General features: G+C 43.9%; 1 protein-coding gene across 1 annotated transcript in view; it reads left to right on the forward strand.

Moving 5' to 3' along the window:
• Window positions 1–20,247, forward strand: part of MPRIP (myosin phosphatase Rho interacting protein) — a 186,045-nt gene that overhangs the window by 98,452 nt on the left and 67,346 nt on the right. The window contains exon 5 of the mRNA XM_027874439.1: window positions 11,570–11,654. Within this exon, the coding sequence (XP_027730240.1) occupies window positions 11,570–11,654 (85 nt within the window). The remainder of the gene's footprint in view (window positions 1–11,569; window positions 11,655–20,247) is intronic.

The raw sequence follows: 20,247 nt of genomic DNA on the forward strand, positions 1-20,247 counted from the left end.
TGGGCAAGTCACTTAACTTCTGTTTGCCTCAGCTTCCTCATCTGTAAAATGAGAGGGAAATAATAATAACATTTATCTCCCAGAGTTGTTGGGAAGATAAAATAAAATAATAATTACAAAGTACTTAGCAACATATCCAGCCCACAGTAAAAGCTATATAAATGTTAGCCATTATTAATTTTAGAAAGGACAACATAGTTGAAGGGCACTAGAATAGGAATCAAAAACCTAGATTTCAGCTTCAGATTTTACCCTTGATTTGTTAGGTGATCCTAGCCAAGTCACTCCATTCCTGAGCCTCTATTTTCACATATAAAATGGGGATAATAAAACATACAGTACCCCTGACCCTTACCAGGGTTGTGAGGACCAACTCACATTGGCATAGTCTGCGTGTCGTATTTTTAGATGTGTAAAGGGATGTTAATGATATAGTACAACTCCTTCATTTTACACATGAGGAAGCTGGGGCCCCGAAAAGTTAAATGACTTGTCCTAGGCCTCACAAGTCAATCGGTGAGCATTTATTAAGTTCCTACTGTATGCTAGGCATTGTGCCAATAAGCATTGGTCACACAAAGTAAAAGAGGCCACCTGCCCTCAAGGAGCTCGCAGTCTAACGGGGGAGACGATACAATATGTAGGCAACTCTATACCAATAAACTACATATGGGAAAAATTAGAGAAAACCAACAGAGAAGGTGCTCTCACTATGGGGGAATCAAGAAAAGCTTCCTATAGAAGGTTTGATTTTAACTGAGGTTTGAGGAAGCCAGGGATGAGGAGGGACAGAGTTCCACTATCAAGCCCAAGAAATTAGCCTAAATCCTCTCAAGCCCAAATCCAATGCACTTTGTAGTTCGAGTACTTTGTAACCATAGAATATTATATGGCTCAAGTTTTAGGCCCATAATCGGTTTACAGATGAGGAAATTCAGATCCAGAGAAGAAGTGACATGTCTACCGTCACACAGCTGGTAAACGGCAAAAACTTGAGTCTACAATTTTTTTTCTGGCAATTACATTTATGGTTTTAAGATACTTTTACATCCATTATTGTATTTGAATCTCATAGAAGTTGATATAAATATCCCCGTTTTATGGATGCAGAGACTCAGTTGCCTTATCTCAGGGACTTGAGTGGGGAGGAGATCTTAGGGGTCGTGGAAAGGGAAAGTGGACAAAGCCAGGCACGTTTGCATTTTGAGGATTCCCTCAGTGAGATGTCTCAATTTATTGACTGACATTAGATGAGTGATAAATTTTTAATATTTAAACCCTAGCTGCACGTAGCTCAGCTCCTCCTGATTAGCAGATAGGATGCTGCCAAGGAGCTGATGGGCCTCTGAAGGGGCCTCCCTCTGTAGCCCCTGCCTTTTCTCTCTTTTGTAGCCGTAACTGGGAGATGGGAGTGTGGGCTGGGGATATCCAGAGAGCTCCGTTCAGCAGGTACAACAGCGGGCCAGAAGAGCAGTGTAGGGCCCAGGAGCTCTGCCAGGTGTAAGGTCAGAGGCTCATGAGCCTGCCCCAAGTTGCTGGTTCATGAGTTCATTGCCCTTTCTTTTTACCAGGCTCCTTTGCTGGTTTCCATTCGTTTATTTTCCCTTCTCTCCTGGGACCTTATGAGGGGTTGATCTTGCTTCCCTTTGGGTGCTGGTAGTTGGGTCACACCAAGCTCAACTCTGTAGGACAGTCTGTGTTCTGAACATGGTTTACTTCTTGAAGTTAGTTTATTTGTTGGGGCTATTTTAATGAAAACTATTTTATATTCCTATGACCTGGAAAGGACCTGAGTTTTAGGAAAAACATCAAGGGGAATAAGTATTGTGAATCTTTTTTTTTTTAACCTATTTTATACAGGAGGGAATAGTTTGTCCTCAAATGATGGAGTTGGGCTAAGTGATGTCCGAGGTCAGAGAATCACAGAATTTGTAGGTTGGATGGCAACTCAGCAACCAATCTAGTCCAACCTGTGCACAAAAGGAATCCCCACTTGTACCCCAAAATTAGTCATCGTGCCTCTGCTTGAAGACCTCGAAGGAAAGAGCCCCCACCTCCAGAGGCACATCTGGATCAACATCTGGACTGCTTGACTCCTTAGGACTTCCTCCTGCCATGGAGCCTGCAGCAGGTCCTTTGGCAGTTTTCTACCCTTTGCTCCTGGTTCTGCCCTCTGGGGCCAAACAGAACAGGTTTAATCCCTCTCACCCCTGAAAGCCTCCAAATACTATACAAATACAGCTATTATGTCCCTCTTTCCTCTCCCTATTCCCCCCCATATCCCTACTTCTCACCCCCTAGTCTTTTCTCTTGGCTAAACATGCCAGGTCTCTTCAGTAGATCCTTATATGTCACAGACTCAGAGCTCTTCACCATGTTACTTGTCCTTCTCTAGACACTCTCCAGCCTATTGTCCTTAAAGTGTGATGCCCAGGACTAAATCCAGTCCTTCAGATGAGGTCTGACAAGAGCAGAGTGTAGGGGGACCTCCCTTTCAGGCTCTAAAATTCTGTTAGTTCTCTTATTCTATTTAGAAGCAACTATAACTCTGTGTTTTGAATTTAGGGTCCTGAAGCTACTATTTGTATGTGAGCTTCAACTTATCGCTTCCTTTCTCTGTACTTCAGTCTACCCTTCTGTGAAATGGTCTGGGATAAGGGGAGGTAGGTCATATGTTCTAACATGGAAATCAAACCAGACATTGAATCTGAAGAGGACTCTGTCAGTTCCCTGAAGCTGGTCCTTCATCCATTTATTCAATAATTCATTCAGAAGGATTTGAACACCTACTTTGTGCTACTCTTCATTATCCTTTTACGCACAGTGCCCATCCTCTTAACCCTTTCTTGCCCTCATACTTTCTCTTTTCTATCCACATGAAACAACAGCATTGGGCATGCAGACACCAGACAAACCTAGGATTGGGCCCCCTGGGTAGTGTTTCTGCCACCTGTGTCTTCAGGCTCCTTATGTAGAAGAGATAAGGATAGTCGTGGATTTAAACCCTTCCCTCACCTTTGACCTCTTCTGCATTTGTAGTTTCATCTTGGAATAACCCCTATGACTGAGAAATGGATGTTGTCACTGAGCCTCTGGGGGTGAGTTTGAGGGGAGCATGGACTGCTAAATTTAAGTCAAAGGAGTAACCCTCTTGATGGAAATCTCAGTCCTGATGGCAGGCTCATTTCTGCATAGTTTATGTCTCGTCATGGTTTAATTTCACTTTAAGCCAAATACCATCAAGAGTCAAGCTACCTTCCCTGAAATCATAGATTTTTGAGTTGCAGAGGACCTTAAGAATCCTGTGGCTTCAAGAAATCGTTCTCAGAGGGGGTTCCTTGGTATTGTGAACAGTTCAAAGTTTACAGTCCTCCCCCCCACCTCCTACCACTGCACTAATTTGAGAATTGGACATCATTTCTCATAGGGAAGATCAAAAAATGATTTCCTCTGTTTGTTTTGAGTTTCCCACCTGTTCCTTCTTCCCTCCTTATCTCTTAGCTGGTGGACTGGTGGGTGCTTAGGATGCCACGTGGCTGTATTGAGGGAATTTTCTTGCCATTTTCTTAAATGGAATTGTGCTGTGGGTTCCTTCCACTCCCTCGGTTTCTGCTTCCTCTCTCTCCCCTTCTAAAAGGACCTGAGCGTTGGAATCCATTTTGAACAGTGTGTAGCTGGAGTTGGGGCCACCTGGCCAACTGCCCTCCCCCCAACTGTCCTCCCCACCTTCCTCTTACTGGGTTTACTTTTTTATGATTATTAATGTATCTGGATAGTGTTACTTGTCTTTTTGTGAGAACAAAAGTCAGAGGGGTTTGGCAGATTGTTTTCTCTGGTAATCCAGTCATCCCCTGGACACTCAGCTGCCATGTTGACAATAACAAAAAGAAAATGAGATGGCATTAAAGTCACATCGCTTCAGATATATGCTTTCTGAAGGGACTGCGTTCAATATTACCCTGTTTCATCAAAATTTTTCCTTTTGTTCTCTCTGTGGGTTTTTGTTCTTTGTGTTTTTTTGCTGAGGCAGTCAGGGTTAAGTGACTTGCCCAGAGTCACACAGCTAGTAAGTGTCAAGCATCTGAGACTGGATTTGAACTCAGGTCCTCCTGACTCCAGGGCTGGTGCTCTATTCACTTATGCCACCTAATTGCCTTCTTTCTTTCATGTTCTTAAAGAAAGACAGAACCCAAAAGCTTGCTTCAATAGGAGGATTTTCAAATCTCTGCCCTGGGGAAATATACCTTCTATCAGGCAAGGAATAAGAACAGGGATTTTTGGAAGCTGGTTGGAATCAGTGGGATGTCCACCGTGACCAGGATAGCATGAGTAATTGAGGCACTCAATTAAAAAACCTCATTTTAACCAGCAGGATTAACCTCTTTCTTTACCGAGCTATTAGATTTGACTGTCTCTTGATTGAATGGAGTATAGGGTCAACTCTACACCCGCCCCCCCAAAAGAAAAAAAAAAGTGACAAAAGAGAACTTAGCCTAGCTTCGCCACTAACAAACTTGACCCTGAGCAATATCTTTCCTGGACCTAAGTTTTGTCTGTCAAAATGAAAAGACTGGACTAGATCTCTAAGGATCCTTGCAGCTCTGTCTCTAATTTGTATGTAGGTCTTTAAATCGCCTTCCTTTCCTTCACAGCTCCCACTCTACAACCTAGGTCCATGGAGAGATTTCAAGGGGTCTGTGGAGTTGGATTGGAGAAGGAAAAGATTCTTTATTTTCAGTAATCTGTAACTGAAATTTAGCATTTCTGATGATAATTATTATTAACTAGCATTTACATAGGTTTGCAGAGTGCTTTTTTTTTTTTTGGTGAGGCAGTCGGGGTTAAGTGACTTGCCCAGAGTCACACAGCTAGTGTCATGTGTCTGAGGTTGGATTTGAACTCATGTCCTCCTGACTCCAAGGCCAGAGCTTTATCCACTGAGCCACCTAGCTGCCCTGTGCAGAGTGCTTTTATAAATATTTCATTTTATCCTCACAATAACCCTGGGAGGGACACTGTGAGGTCATACAATTAGTAAGTGTATGAGGGCAAATTTGAACTCGAGTCTTCCTCTCTCCAGGTCTAGTACTCACTTTTCCATCTAGCTTCAGTTATGAATGTAGGCCACAAACCACAGTAGGATTAGCATTACCTGTGACTTTGTTACAATAGAAATCACAGATATTTTCATATCGTATCAGGGTTGTTGCGGTTATCTTGAAATAGTTAGGCCCATCACTACTTCAGAATTCTTGAGGTGCTAGGTGGTGCATTGGATAGAGTGCCGGAACTGGAGGCAAGAAGACTCATCTTCTCAGTTCAAATCTGGCCTCAGACACTTCCTAGCTGTATGACCCTGGTCAAGTCACTTAACCCTGTTTGCCTCCATTTCCTCATCAGTAAAATGAGCTAGAGAAGGAAAATGCAAACCACTCCAGTATCTTTGCCAAGAAAACCCCAAATGAGGTCATGAAGAGTTGGGCATGACTGAAACAGCTGGACAATACTTAAAAATTACTGTGGTATTAGACTTGCTGATAAAAAAGAACATGATCACAGCCTTCCTGCCTACATAGTGTTTTTCAATATAATTAGTTTCTTTTATAACCCTGTGTATTTTATTGTATGTATTTAAAAACATGATTCTGAAGTGTCCTTAGTCTTCACCGATTCTTCCAAAGGGATTTGTGACACACAGAAAGGTGAATAAGTCCTTCTCTACAGCTGCTCTTCCAGCAGGGGTTTGATGCCCTTCTTGTTTGGGAAGCCCCCCACTAGCTCCTCACTCAACCAGGCCTGCCCTTCTTAGGGTAGCATCTAATCTTTTGGACCTTTCTTGGGATCCACTGTGGAAGAGTGGAAAACGGGTTGGATTTGAAGTCAGAGGACCTGTGTTCCGATCCTGGAGCTGCTATTGACTACCTGCATGACCTTGGACTAGTTATTTAGCTTCCTTAGGCCTCAGTTTCCTCATCTGTCAAATGAGGAGATTAGACTCGATGTCCTCAGAGGACCTTTCCAGCTATAAATCAATATTCTCATCGTTCTTCCTCTAATCAAAAATTATCTTTTTTTTCTTTTTGGTTAGTGACAGACAATAGGTTACCTATATGGTCACCTCATTAAGGTGTTTATATGTACTAATTTATCAATATGTTACTCCTTCCAGATAATGCAAGTGGGGCCTCCTGGTGATGTAATTAATGAGCATTCAAAAGTGACTCTAGAGCTTAAAATTATAGTCACTCTGGCAGGCAGACCAACAGAGACATTTTTGAGCAACCACACATTTCATATCAAATCACGGCGACTCACCCCTTCAGAGGGACTTGGAGTGGGACGGAAGGTGGGCATCAAAGAGAGGGTCCCAAGAGACTGCCTCACCAGAGAATTGAGAGATTACCTCCCATCTAGCTTATAAGATCTTCTGAGATGATTTGTTCAGCTGTTTCCTGAGTATATACAAAGAGGTTGGTAGGTGTATCCAGTCTAGACCCTTTGTGGAACATCAATATTTGGTTCTTGAGCTCTTGGTCATTATGACTTTTCTGGTTCAGGCCAGACCCCCTTCACCTGTGATTGTCTCCAGCCAATAGAGCAAGCACTGAATTTGGAATCAAGGGACCTGGGTTCAAACCTTGTCTCTGCACCTTCCTTCCTGTGCCACTTGAGCAAGACACTTAACCTATGTGGACCTCAGTTTCCCTATTTGTAAAAGGAGGGGGTTGGTTTAGATAACCTCTAAGGCTCTATCTCCTATGATCCTATCATTCTGTTCCTTCAGTTAAAAAAAAAAAAACTTTGATAGAAATCTGGCCAACACCTTCTATCCTTCTCAAGGAAAGAATCCACAGGAAAGGTTAAAGGTTGTATAAAATGTGGTCTTCTTTTTTTCCCCTATAAATGATTTTCTCTTGCTTCCTCTGCTTTTGGATTCAGTTCCAGGAAAGAAACCAGGAAATGCCAGTCCCATGCTGACCATTGAATGGTCACCATTTGGAAGAGGAATCAGACTTATTCTCTGTGGCCCTAGAGAGGAGTTCTAGGAGAAATGGGTGGAAGTTATAGGGATGCAGATTTTTGTTCAATATAAAGAGAAACACGATTGGAGGCTCTAGTGGAAAGCTCACTGATCAAGAGAGTGACATGGTTTCCAATCTTCCTTCTGTAACTTAGTAGCTGTGTGATCACCTTCAGGGATCTTAACTTATCTACACCTCAGTTTCCTCACCTGTAAAAGGGAAAAAAATAATAACTGGTAACCCTCACTTCACAGGCCTGTTAGGAGGATTAGATAAGATCATATAATGTGCTTTACAAACCTTACATGTCAGCTGTTATTTCTTCATCATCTATTAGAATAATCCAAAAGTGTAATCAGCTGCCCTAAATCCATCACTGAAAGCCTTCAGGTGGAGGCTAGAAGACCACTCAACATAGATGTTGTAGACGAGGTTGCTGATTCATATAGGGTTTGGACCCAATGACCTCGGAGGTCCCTTCACACTCTGCAATTATATATGTCTATAAACCATTTATTAAGCATCTACTTTTTGCCAAACACTGCAGGAGATACAGAGATAATTAAAATACGGTCTTGGATGCTTGGTGTTATACATGTCTGGGGTAGGACAAGTTGTTCTGAAAGCTGACCATGCCTGGGCTTGCTAGCTGTTGCCTTCCTTATCGAGTGACCCTGACTAAGGGCTCTCCATGTCCAGCCCAGATATAAGCCTCGAGAAATGTGCCTTCTTTCCAGTACCAGGATTTCACATTCCTCTTTGGCTTTTTAAAGGGCAGTGGCTTCAGGACCTGGGCCCCCAGAGGCCCTACTCTTCTATATAAGATTGCAAGCTTCTTTCTGCCTCGGCCAGGGGGCTTGCCCTGCCCCTCACAGGCCTTTTTCCCTGGCTTTGGGCCAGGGTCAGCTCTGCTCTCAAGTCTTCTTTTAAATAATAAACTCTCAACTCCATTACTCCGTAAGTCTTCTTCCTGCCAAAGGAACCAACAGCCGTGGCTTCTGTTCTCAGGACAGAATGGGATCCTGGCTCCAGGGAGGGAGACAAGAAAATGCCTTCTATTTCCTTATTCATACTGTTCAGATTTGTCTAAACGAGCTCTTTGATCTCAACTGGTTGGGAGAAGTCCAGGCCAGGCCCTGTTCCAGGATCAGAGGAAGCTGGAGAATGGTTTCCCTTGAGGATGAAGTGACTAACTAGAAACTAGCTTTATTTATTTATTCATTTATTATCTGTGGTTCTCCTTTAGCAGAGTATCTTCTCAGACCCTCATCCTTCTACGCTGGCAGCTCTGAGGAGCCATTACTTTGTATTTTGTATTAATTTGTCTTTGTACAGGGAGGCAGAGGTGGTAGATTGAATTCAGAGCCGCTCTTGAAACCAGGAAGACCTAGGTTGAACTCTCACCTTTGACACATGACCGTGACCCATGGGCAAGTCACTTATTCTCTCAGTGGTCTAGGCAATTCTCTAAGATGATAGCTTACAGAGAATATGCTGACCTGCACACACAGGGAGAGAGGTTCCTCAGCCAGGAGGTTCTTGTACCAAGGAAATCACGGGTTCTGTCCCTATTCCTATCCTATCTATACCTATTTTTTACTCCCAGTACACTGAAAAGTTGGGTGGGTTGGGTCTGGTGACCACAAAAGACTATTGGCAAGTTGCCAGACTGCAACCTTCATTCCATTAAGGTGGGGGTGGGGGAAGGAGGCCAATAACCAGAGTATCAATAATGCCAACAAGCCTACCCTGGGAGGCTCCCCCCAAAAGCCTGGCATAGCAGGCATACATCTTCAGTCTGTTGAGCAGAGAATCATTCAACTCTGGGCCTGCCAAGGCCTGCCTGGCAGTACAGCCTGGGCAAGAACTAACAGCTTAGAAGGTCCACTTTTCTTCTAGACCTCTGGGGGAAAAGAGCTGGTCTAGTCCAAGATGGAGAGGGGGGAACATCACAACCAGACAGTGAGAATTGTTGGCTTTTTGGGGGTTTTTTGGTCCTTGTGTCCATAGTATCTAGAACAGTTCCTTGTACTTTAGTAGATAATTAATAAATGCATCTGTAAGTTAAGAAAAGCTGATAGACGTGACCAAGGCTATACTACAAATGTTCACATACAGATCTCTTTTCCAGCCACACTGTGTTTTGTATCATGCGTACCTGTGTATGTGCCTTTTTCTGGTCTTCAAATTAAATTGCATAAGGTAGGGATTAGGTTAAATATAAGAACTTACTTGTGATGGGGAGAGTTATGAACACGTTGGAATGTTTTACTAGGAGAGTCGTGGATTCCTCATTTCCTAGAGATATTTAAGAGTAAAATTTAGAATCTAAGACAACAGAACCAGGGAAAATAACATATGCAATGATTGGAGTAATATTTAGGACAGCTAAGTGACACAGTGGATAGAATGCTGGACCTGGAGTCAGGAAGACCTGAGTTCAAATGTGGCCTCAGACATTTACTAGCTGTGTGAGTTTATTTTATTATATTATATTATATTATAAATATCATATTATAAAGCAAGTCACTTAGCCCTGTTTGCCTCAGTTTCCTCATCTATAAAATGAGCTGGAGAAGGAAATGGCATACCAGTTTGGTATCTTTGCCAAGAAAACCCCAAATGCGGTCACAAAGAGTAGGACGTGATTGAAATGACAAAATAACAATAAAGAATAATACAAAGATAACAGAAATCAAGTCAAATGCAATGTTCAGTAATGGTTCCTGATGACTAATTTTGGAAAATAATACTTTCAGTGGATCATGGGTATGGAATATTGTGTGCCTGCAGCTAGGTGGCGCAGTGGATAGAGTTCCTGGCCTAGAGTCAAGAAGACTCCTCTTCCTGAGTTCAAATCTGACCTCACACACTTAGCACCTGTGTAACCCTGGGCAAGTCATTTAATCTTGTTTGCCTCAGTTTCCTTATCTGTAAAATGAGCTGGAGAAGGAAATGGCAAGCCATTCCAGTATCTTTGCCGAGAAAACCCCAAACGGGGTCACAAAGAGTTGGACACAACTGAAATAACAGTAATAAAAAAACAAGAAGTACTGTCCAGGCATGATTGGTTTTACTTGATTATTTTGGGTTTTCTATTATAAAGAAAGATACTATGGGACAAGAATTATTGGGAAATGAAGATAGTATAAGATTAAAAATTCTTTTTTTTTTTTAAAGAAGGTTTAGGAAGAGTGACTGGCCACTGATTGGTGGGTAGATAAAGAATAGACTGCATCATGCCTAAAAATTCTCTCCAATCCATTGATTCCATCTTCTCCAACTGGTGGAGACCAAGCAAACTTGAATCCTTTAAGGGCATCTCGGGGCTTTCCTCCTAGGCTCCTGGAGGCAGATCCAGAGCATTCTCTACATGGATTAGCTTATTTAATGGTGGTGTTTTTCTGTCTTTTTGCAAAAGGCATTGGTGAAGCTGACCCTTGATACCAAGGATTTCCTGTCTCTTGGGAAAGCAGCTGAATGACTGAGGATTGCAGCCTGAGGTGGCCGTAAATGGCTCCAAAATGCTGTTGTAGTCCTGTATACTTGCCAAGTCCTAGCTAGGAGGGAATTTTTATGGTTGTTACAAGCCCCTGAAATAAGGGTTAGTAATGGAAACACTGACGTGCCCTGAACTCCCAGGGCCCAAGGCTGCTTGGCTCAGGACTGGGGCCCTGGTGTGGGCTGCCTGTGGTCAGGCTTGCCTTTCAGCTGGCTAGAGGTGCTCTTTAGGCCCTGTCCTTATTGCCCTTTTATGGAGGACCAGGCCGTAGATAAGAGGAAAGAACGTTGAGGAGCTAAGTGGGGTGTATGGCTGAAGGCCTAGGAAGGAATGAGGCTTCCTGAAATCACTGAAATCTGAAATCACTGTCTGGTTGTGATGTTCCCCCCTCTCCATCTTGGACTAGCCCAGCTCTTTGCCCCCAGAGTCTAGAAGAAAAGTGGACCTACTAAGCTGGTAGTTCTTGCCCAGGCTGTACTGCCAGGCAGGCCTTGGCAGGCCCAGAGTTGAATGATTCTCTGCTCAACAGGCTGAAGATGTATGCCTGCTATGCCAGGCTTTTGGGGGGAACTTCCCAGGGTAGGCTTGTTGGCATTATTGACATTCTAGTTATTGGCCTCCTTCCCTCACCCCCACCTTAATGGAATGAAGGTTGCAGTCTGGCAACTTGCCAGTAGTTTTTTGTGGTCACCAGACCCTACCCACCCAACATTCCCACCTTTAAACCTTTTTCTGGGGGCAGTTAGATGATACAGTAGATAGAGCACCGGCTTTGGAGTCAGGAGGACCTGAATTCAAGTCCACCCTCAGACACTTGACACTTACTAGCTGTGTGACCTGGGGCAAGTCACTTAACCCCGATTGTCTCACAAAAAAAAGACTTCAATAAATCTTTTTCTGTAATGCCAAAAGGATGGCAGTGGCCTGTTTTTGAATATATCTGGGAGATATGTGAGTTACAATGGTAGGCTGGGAGCCTGATAGCCCTTTCTTGAACATTGAGAGAAGCCAGGAGAGGCTTACCTGTCATCTCTGTTTCCTGCAGATGGTTGGAGATGCTCATCGTCTACCCTAGGACCAATAAACAGAACCAGAAGAAAAAACGGAAGGTAGAGCCTCCAACTCCTCAGGTGAGTAGCCTGCATCTCTTTGGTATGGGGAGGGTCTGAGTCACAGGTACTGAGGAGAACTTTAATCACGAGTTCTTCATCTTTTTTTGTGTTATGGACCCTCTTTTGCAATCTGAGAAAGCCTATGTACCCCTCCTCAGAATAATGGTTTTTTAATTCATAATTGAAGAAAAAGCTAAATTTCAGTTAGAGGTAAATAAAAACAAAGATGTAGTTCTGTTTTTTTTTCCCTTGTTGTTGTTCCCATCCAAGCTTATGGACCCCTTGAAATCTCCCCATGGACCCCAGCTTAAGAATCTCTGGCCTCAATGTGTACTTTTTCATTGGAAAGCCCTGGGGAACCATCAGAGGCTTTAGACACTTCAGTGCTTAGGGGAACCCAAGGAGTGGTGCTAATTGGGGCTTTTAGTCTGTGTAGGACTGTGTAGCATCTTCTTGCTTGGAGTTTACGGGGAGGGGAGAAAAGCTCCCTAATGCTTTTTGGCTCTTACAGTTCATCTTCATCTATCCGCTGTAGGATTGACTAAGTGGCCTGAATTTTTCTAAGTTAAGAGGAGCTGGTGGATGGGACTGTCATTCCTGGAACACTAGATGCAGCCTTCTTTCTGCTCCACACCCTTTGCTGTCCAATGTCACCTAGTCCATTGTGTCTCCCTTCTGGCTTAGCCACGGAGGATTTGGGGAAGGTGATGATGGTATGGACTCTCTTGGGGATAGGGAAGTTTGTAGCTGGGAAACAGGATAGAGTTGTTTGCCTTAGGGCTCTCTGAATGGGGATCTCTTTACCTCTGTTTCTGGAGAATGCAATGTAGGGCTGGTTCTCTCTCTCTCTCTCTCTCTCTCTCTCTCTCTCTCTCTCTCTCCCTCTCTCCCTCCCCCTCCCCTTCCTACCCTTAAACCCCCCCACCCCCACCCCGCCAGCTGCCTCCAAGAATGGGGTGAGGACTGGGCTCATGGGGCTTATGATGGTGGCATATTTGAGGAGAGGGGTAGGCTCCTCAAAAAGCAGCTCTGGAAAGAATTTGGCTAGCCTCCACTTTCTTTGCAGGAGATGAGATTGGAGATAACTGGATGGGACTGAGAGAGGGCTGAGAGAGAGAACTTCACAGAGCTCAGGGCCGAGTTGGAGTGTCGGGGGACTAGTACTGTGCCCTCTGGGGACCTGACCCAACTCTGTGCTCTCTGACTATAAATGGTAAAAGCTGCCTGTGACTCACTCTCTCCTTCCCTCCCTCCTCCTAGGGGCTCCCACGTGGCCTGAGGGGGCGGGGGTGGGGTGGGAATCCCACCAGCTCAGATTTCTTCTCCCTGGTTGCAGCCCTTGAGTTCTGGAGGTCTAACCAGGCTTTGCATCTGTTTCCTCATCTGTAAAATGGGAATAATGATAACATCCACCTCACAGGACTGTTGTAAGGATCAAATAAAATATGTAAAGTGCCTTGCAAAACTTAAAGTGCTATATAAGTGTTACCAACTATTATTAGAGTTAAACTTCAAGATGTAAATTCTGGAAGCAGCCCAGAGTACCTGGCAGGGGTGCTTGCTCACATGTGCTCTCTCTCTCTCTCTCTCTCTCTCTCTCTCTCTCTCTCTCTCTCTCTCTCTCCCCCCTCTCCCCATACATATTCCTAAGACCAATTATTTCCTTTCTCTATTCTGCCTCACGTATTTTCTGTGTCTTCCCACTGCCCTTTAAGGGTAGCAGGTCCCCAGAGGAGAATCACTGCCTTTCTTTCCCTCTGACCTTTCTATGTCCCCCTGCTAGATCTTTCCACTGACAGAAGCATGGAAACAAGACACCCGAGCCTGTAGTAGCTGCCTTCGGCCCATTCCTCTCATTTGTTCTAATGTGTTGTCTTCCTTTTTCCTTCTCTTCCCCATTTCATGTCTTTTTCAGTAAGAGGTGAGTGTGTGTGTGTGCCATCGTTTGCACATATGTGCATGCAGACGCATCTCTGCATGGACCTGGTACTTTACAATTATTATGCTTTACAATTATTATCCACAACAACTCTGGGAGGTAGGTAGCTATTACAACCCCCATTTTACAGATGAGAAAACTGAGGGAGAGGTCAAAGGACTTGCCTAGGATCACATAGCTAGCAAGTGTCTGAGGCTGGATTTGAACTCAGGGCTTCCTGATACTAGACCAGGCACTCTAATTACCTCGCCACCCACCTGCCTGATTCTTTACCTTCTTTAGAGATCAGATTTCCATATCTCACTTCTGTATTCCTCAACCTGATGGTGGAGTAACCACAACTTTATTCTTTCATGGATTCTACAGATTTTGGCCTTCCCTAGGCTTAAATCTGCCCCTATGGCTCCTGACCTTTCTATTGAAAGATGTGGGTTTCTCTTTCCTGCTCTGGGCTTGTCTGCAGTTACTGCCTCTATCTCCTACCCTGTGTTTTGCTTGCACAACAACTGTGAACAGTCTAGGGGGAAAGGAAGTGAATCTTTAGAAAATGGAGGAGATGCTACTCCTTAAGGCAGGGTCATGTGAGACTGGAGAAGGACAGAATTTCATTGCCCTGGATACTTCCTCAGGCTCCCATCAGGGAGACAGTCTGGTCCCGAACTCCCCCTGTGTCACAGGCCAGGGTTATAGAAAAATGAACGCTTGCTCTAATGCTGCGCTGTTCAGTGGTTACCACTTTAAAGGAGAAAGCCAAGGCTGAGTTTCTGGACGTTCACCCTCTTGAAGCTCATTCTATAGGGTGGAACGAACTTCTTTGGAGGGATAGAGTAGAGAATTTGAGGTGTTCTTAGAAGAGTCCGTTTCCTGCCTGGGGAACCATCTCAGAGAGTAAAGGTATTCTAGGTTTCCTTATCCTGTTAGATAGAAGCTAAAGCAGCCAGGTTGAGGGATGGGGTCTCTGAACAGTGAACATGCTGATTTGGCACCTTTCCTGTGACTGAGAGTGGGGCTTCACGGAAGTGCAGGCTGGGGAGCAGAAGCTAAGCACGGAGCCACTCTTCCCCCCCACCCCCACCCCCTCTCCCGCTGTGTCTCTCCCCACCCCCGCCATCAAAGCTGCCGAGTTTTGTGAGGAAAAAACCCAGGCAGAGTAACGTAGTTTAGGGTTATGTTGCATTACTATAGCAACAGCTTGGAAATGGTACAGGAGCTGAGCTCCTGAGCTCCAAATAAGGTAACCACTTGTAGAAAAGACAGATTCAGCCCAGACCAGGGAATGTCCTCTTTCTCCCTACTCCTTTCCCTACTCTTGCCCAAGAATGGCCTGATTTGACCTTATAAGTTTGTTGCAGGGGTGGGGCAGACCCAGGGGAACAGTCTGACCCAGTTTACCAAATCCAGTGGCTCCTAGACACCAGTTTCCTTTTTCTCCCCTTAGGGCTGCAGTGATTTCCGGGGGTCATAGTAGTGGCATGTCCCAATACCCTCACAATCGTGCTGATGGAGCCAGTGTCCCTGAATTTTTGCAGGTGCTTGTTTTATAGATTTCCAAACATAACTGGGAGACTTATCTTTTAAAATTCTCATCATTCCCCTACTCCACTCCCCAATCTTAGGGACTGTGCAGTGATAAATATTCTGTGGAAGAATGGTCAGAGAGATAGAGGACTTCAGAGAGCCTGACCCACTGACGGAACCCACTGCCTTTCCCCATCCCTCCCGATTCTGTAGGTACCCATCATACTGGACACAATAGTTGATAACACAATGTCAAGGGCCTAATGTGGAACTGGAAATTAGGGGGCCAGAACTCAGCATTCCTAGTCCAAGTTTCGTCAAGCACCAGATAGGGGCATAGGGTGAGGCTAGGGCTCAGCAGAGATGCCAACAAGGTTCTCTATCTCTCCAAATTCTTGGGAATCCTTGCATAGCCATGACTTTGTCTGGCTGTCATCACAGGGCCAAGACTGACTCTGGGGCAAATTCAGTATTAAATCGTTGAGTCTTATTTTGTCCCTTGGGTGCTAGAGAAAGGCTGGCGTGAAGGGTTGTGGTAAGGGGGAGGGATTCAGAGAGAAACTAGACGTGGTTCCTACTCTCAAAGAGTTTACAGTCTGTCTGGGGAAGTAATACAGCAAAAATTAAATAACAAGCATTAAATGTTATTACATGCTATAACACTTCAGTGTGGGTATTTGCCAAATGAGTGGTAGAGATATTAAATACTATGGGAACTAAAAGGTTAGAGAGGACGATGTCTGTGGGCTGTGGGTAGTAAGAGAAAACTTCTTGAAATGGGATGGAGAGGGCACAGGGCTTAGTTTAGTTCAGATGAATGCGGGCAGAGGGGGCAGTGGCATGGGCAAAGTGGCTTACAGAGTGAGCTGTGGTGGTAAGGTGGGAGATGTCTGGGGCTTAAATCCCCGGGAGCTGCTTTCCAAAATCTGTCTTAAAATGGACCTTGACCCTGGGGCCCTCAAACTGTGACTTAGACTTTGATTCCGTATTCCAAATTCCTTTTTTTTTTGGTTCAAACTCTTCCAGTAACAAGAAGAAAAAACATTCTTTCTTTTTTCTGTTTATTGTTGCTTTGCCCCCACTGTTATGTTTCCTCCTGTCCTCCAGACCCTCCCTGCCAGCTGCTTCCACGGACTGTGGTCACTTTTACTTCTAATCCCTGATGTTCAGGCACAGAGAACAGGAATGAGGAAACGTTCTAGAATAAACACCGTCATGCTGTTGATTTGGACTTTTTGGATATTTGGATGACAGGATTTGGACTCTCACCTGGCCATCTCTCACACACCTTTTAATTTTTGATTTGGCAAAGTGACCCAGAAGGAAAACTCTCACCCTTCCTATCCCCTCTCCCCTTTGCTCCACCTGGCTTTCTCTCTCTGTCTCTCCCTCTCTCTCTCTCTCTCTCTCTCTCTCTCTCGCTCTCTCTCTTTTTTTTTTTTACATTTTTTCTATGTTCTATTTTTAAAGAGGCAGAAATGGAAATGTAAACCTGTGATTGAGTGAACAAGTTTGGAGAAGTGTCCCTGTTGACCCAGCTTTCCCTCTTCTCCCTTGGAATGTTTCGTGATTGTCCTCTTCTCCCATTCTTAGGAAAATAATCATTTCTACTTTTCTTCAGGTTGGAGAAGATCTCTTCCGCTGGCACAAAAGGGATCCTGGCCCTGGACCTTGGTGGTGTCAGGGGAAGGGGATCCAGAGCACCTAAAGAGTTTTCCCTGTGCTGGTCTCCTCGAATTAGTCCCTTCCCGTGAAATCTCTGAAAATGCAATCTGAATGGCTAAGCTCCTTCTGGCGAGGGGGCCCCAGCTAGGAAAACTGCCTTTAGTTGACTTAGTGGTAGCACGAAACACTTGAAACCTCTGGAGGTTTCACTTCTTCCATCTATACACGGCTGAGCAGGGAAGGAAGCTTTTCTGTGACTCAAGTTTAAGAGATGTTTTCACCACTTGAGCTTGTCAACTGACTTGACTTAAAATGACTACAGGTTAGGAATGAAATCCACCATGTGAATTCTGTGCTGCTGTGAGTACGTAACCTCTCAGCTCAGCACATAACGCCCACACACCATCCGCAGGATTTTTGTGCTTGGCACAGATCTTCCCATGAGGCACAATAGTATCTGAGACGTGATTAGTAATGATGGAAGGAATTCTGGATGGAGATCCTGGGTTCAGATCCTGGCTGTGTCAGTTAATTAGCTAGCTGTGTGACCTTGGGCAAATGTACCTTTCCCATACTTTTTGCTTAGTCAGCTTGTCTGGGGTGCCGGGGGGTGGGGGGGAGGGTGTATGTGTGTGTGGGGGGGGTGGGTTTCCCTCTTCCCATCACTGTTTTGAAAGACAGAAATCCTTCCTTTCACATGTTATCCTAACCTGGCAAAGTGGCTGCCATCCTTTTGAAGGGCCACTCTGTGATGCCTGGGAAAATTCACTTTAATTACCTGTGATTTGTAGCTACCAGAACTGGCTTGAGCTGCCTTACCATGTCCTTGGGGCAGCAAGTGTTTGGTAGGCCTCAGATAAAAAAATACAAGGGTGCTATTAAGGGTGCTATACCATGCTGTTGCATGGTATAATGGAGGTCACATTTACCCTGCACAGTTTTTCTGTCCGTGTGCCTACACTATGTCCCTCTGTGTTGCGTTTCTCTAGAATTTTCTTACTGTGCCCAAAGATCAAAAACCTACTGGTGATGCTGGAATATGGAGGGAAATTTGGGGTGAATTAATTACATATATCTTTTGATTTGACATAGGCAATGCCAATGTCACACCAGCTTTGAATGAAGGACAAAATGCCATTTCCTCACAAATATACCCTATTTCTTGTCTGGCTGGTTGATGAAGCTACCATGGGAGGAAATGCATAGCCTCTCACCTGGATCATTGTCCTGCAGAGTGCCATTCCTAGAGTCTCTGTTTCTTTTGCCAATTCAGCAAATGCTTAGTGGCAAAATAGAAATCTAGTCCTCATAGTTTTGTGTTTACAGGAGGAATGGAAATAAGTGGTTTTTAATTGAAGACTTTCATTTTTGTGTCACATTGTTTCCTGATATATCCTTCTTCCCCTACCCTATTTAATCAGTTCTCCCTTGTTACAAGAATTAAAGGGGGAAAAAATAACACTACATTTCAGCAAAACCAACTAATACGTTGACCATGACAGTGTATGCAATATTCCATACTCATAAGCCCCTAGCTCTATAGCCAGGGCTTTTAACCCTGTTTGTGTCGTGGTACCTCTTTGGCAGACCTGTGAAGCCTGTGAACGCCTTCTCAGAATAATGTTTGTTGGTTTGTTTTTAAATTCCTAGTTGAAGGAAATGCTATATCCTAGAAGTTGGTGAAAATAAAGATGATTTTTCCCCCTATCCAGATCCCCAGAAATCTCTCTAGTTAAGAAAGGTATTTTTCCTCAGCTCTTTTGAGTGTCCAAATTTGGTCATTATCATTTTACAGCATTCAGTTTTGACTGTTAACACTGCTGCTTTTCTTTCCATTACCATCGTTGATGTCGTTGCATCTCTTGTTTTCCTGGTTCTGCTTTACTTCATTTGAGCAGAAGTCAGCTGGTAGTGTATTAACAACTTGCCCTCCCTTCCTTAGGGATTCAGTACTGTCTGATACCAGTCATCATTATTTTTTCTCCTCTCTGATGAAATACACTTGGCTTGGGTGGCAAATAGCTGTTCCCATGTTTGGGGAAAGACTGGCTTGTTGAAAAGCTGTACCAGTGCCTACTTTCCTTGTGGTTTTGCGTAGAGTCTGTTTCTAGTGAACTGCGTGTTCAGCAGGTAGTTTTGGGAAGTGTTAGCTTGGGGTCTGCAATATGTGTTCCAGAATACAAGATCTTTCTCCTCCTCCGGCCAGGGTTCTTTGTTTTAATCCTTAACCCCATGAGTCAATGTACATTCCACACCTAGAGAAAGATGAGCTGTTATGGATTCTGTCTAGGCAAAGATCAGACGAGAAGCAGGGTGAAGAATATGTACCTTAAGATTGAAAGGTTGGGGCTGTCATATGAAGGACAAAGAAAAGGCATCTGGGAGATTAAAACCCTAATTCATGGTATATGGACTAGGTAAATATGACTCTTTTAAGCAGTTCATTATTGATCTTCAGAGTCCTAGAAATAAATAGATATATAGTTATTTGAAGCATATTACAAGGCAAGATCTCTCTTTTTAAAAAATTTATTAATGCCTTTTATTTATTCCTAGTGACCTTCTAATAACTTACTCCTATATACACACACATATATGTGTATGAATAGGTATATCTGTGTATCCCTCTATCAAAACAAAGAAAAAGAATTAAGGAAAAACCAAGTGACACCAGCTGTTATGACTGAGACTTGGTATGATGAAACCCATAACCGGACCATGGATAAGTATAAGTTAGTCAGAGGAAAGAGTCAAGGTGAGAAGTAGACGGGGAGTAGCTTTGTATTTTAAGAGGACATACTCATGAAAGGGTACAAGCTGTGGAGAAATGAAACATGATAGAGAATATCCGAGCAGAAAGGGTGAAGGTTTAGGAAACCAGTCACAAGCTTAGCACAGAGTTATGATTTAGTAGTGGTGAGGTATTTCAGTTATTCAGATATATGCTGACATTCTTTTTCTGATGAGAGCTAAGTAGCCAAAAACTTATTGACTTCCCATAGTGATACATTCATCCTTCACAAGGAAGGGGGAATTTTGTTGTTCAGTCATTTGAGTCATGTCTGACTCTCCATAACCCCATTTGGGGTTTACATGGCAAGATACTGAAATGTTTGTCATTTCCTTCTCTAGCGCATTTTACAGATGAGGAACTGAGGCACACAGGGTTAAGTGACTTGCCCAGGGTCACACAACTAGTAAGTATCTCAGGTCAGATTTGAACTTGAGAAGAAGAGCCTTCCTGACTTCTGGTCCAGCACTTTGTCCACTGTGCTACCAAGCTGCATAGAGAGCCAAGTAAAAAATTCAGTAAACAGTTAACTCTAGTAAAGTATTAGGATATAAAATAACTCTACAGCAATCATTAGCATTTCTGTATATTACCAACAAAATCCAGCAGGAAGAGATAGAAAAAGAAATTCTATTCAAAATAACTAGAGAATGTATAAAGTGTTTGGGAGTCTACCTACCAAGACACAGGAACTATCT

This window comes from Vombatus ursinus, unplaced genomic scaffold (genome assembly GCF_900497805.2).
Source record: "Vombatus ursinus unplaced genomic scaffold, bare-nosed wombat genome assembly UNPS02014807.1, whole genome shotgun sequence".
Taxonomy (NCBI): domain Eukaryota; kingdom Metazoa; phylum Chordata; class Mammalia; order Diprotodontia; family Vombatidae; genus Vombatus; species Vombatus ursinus.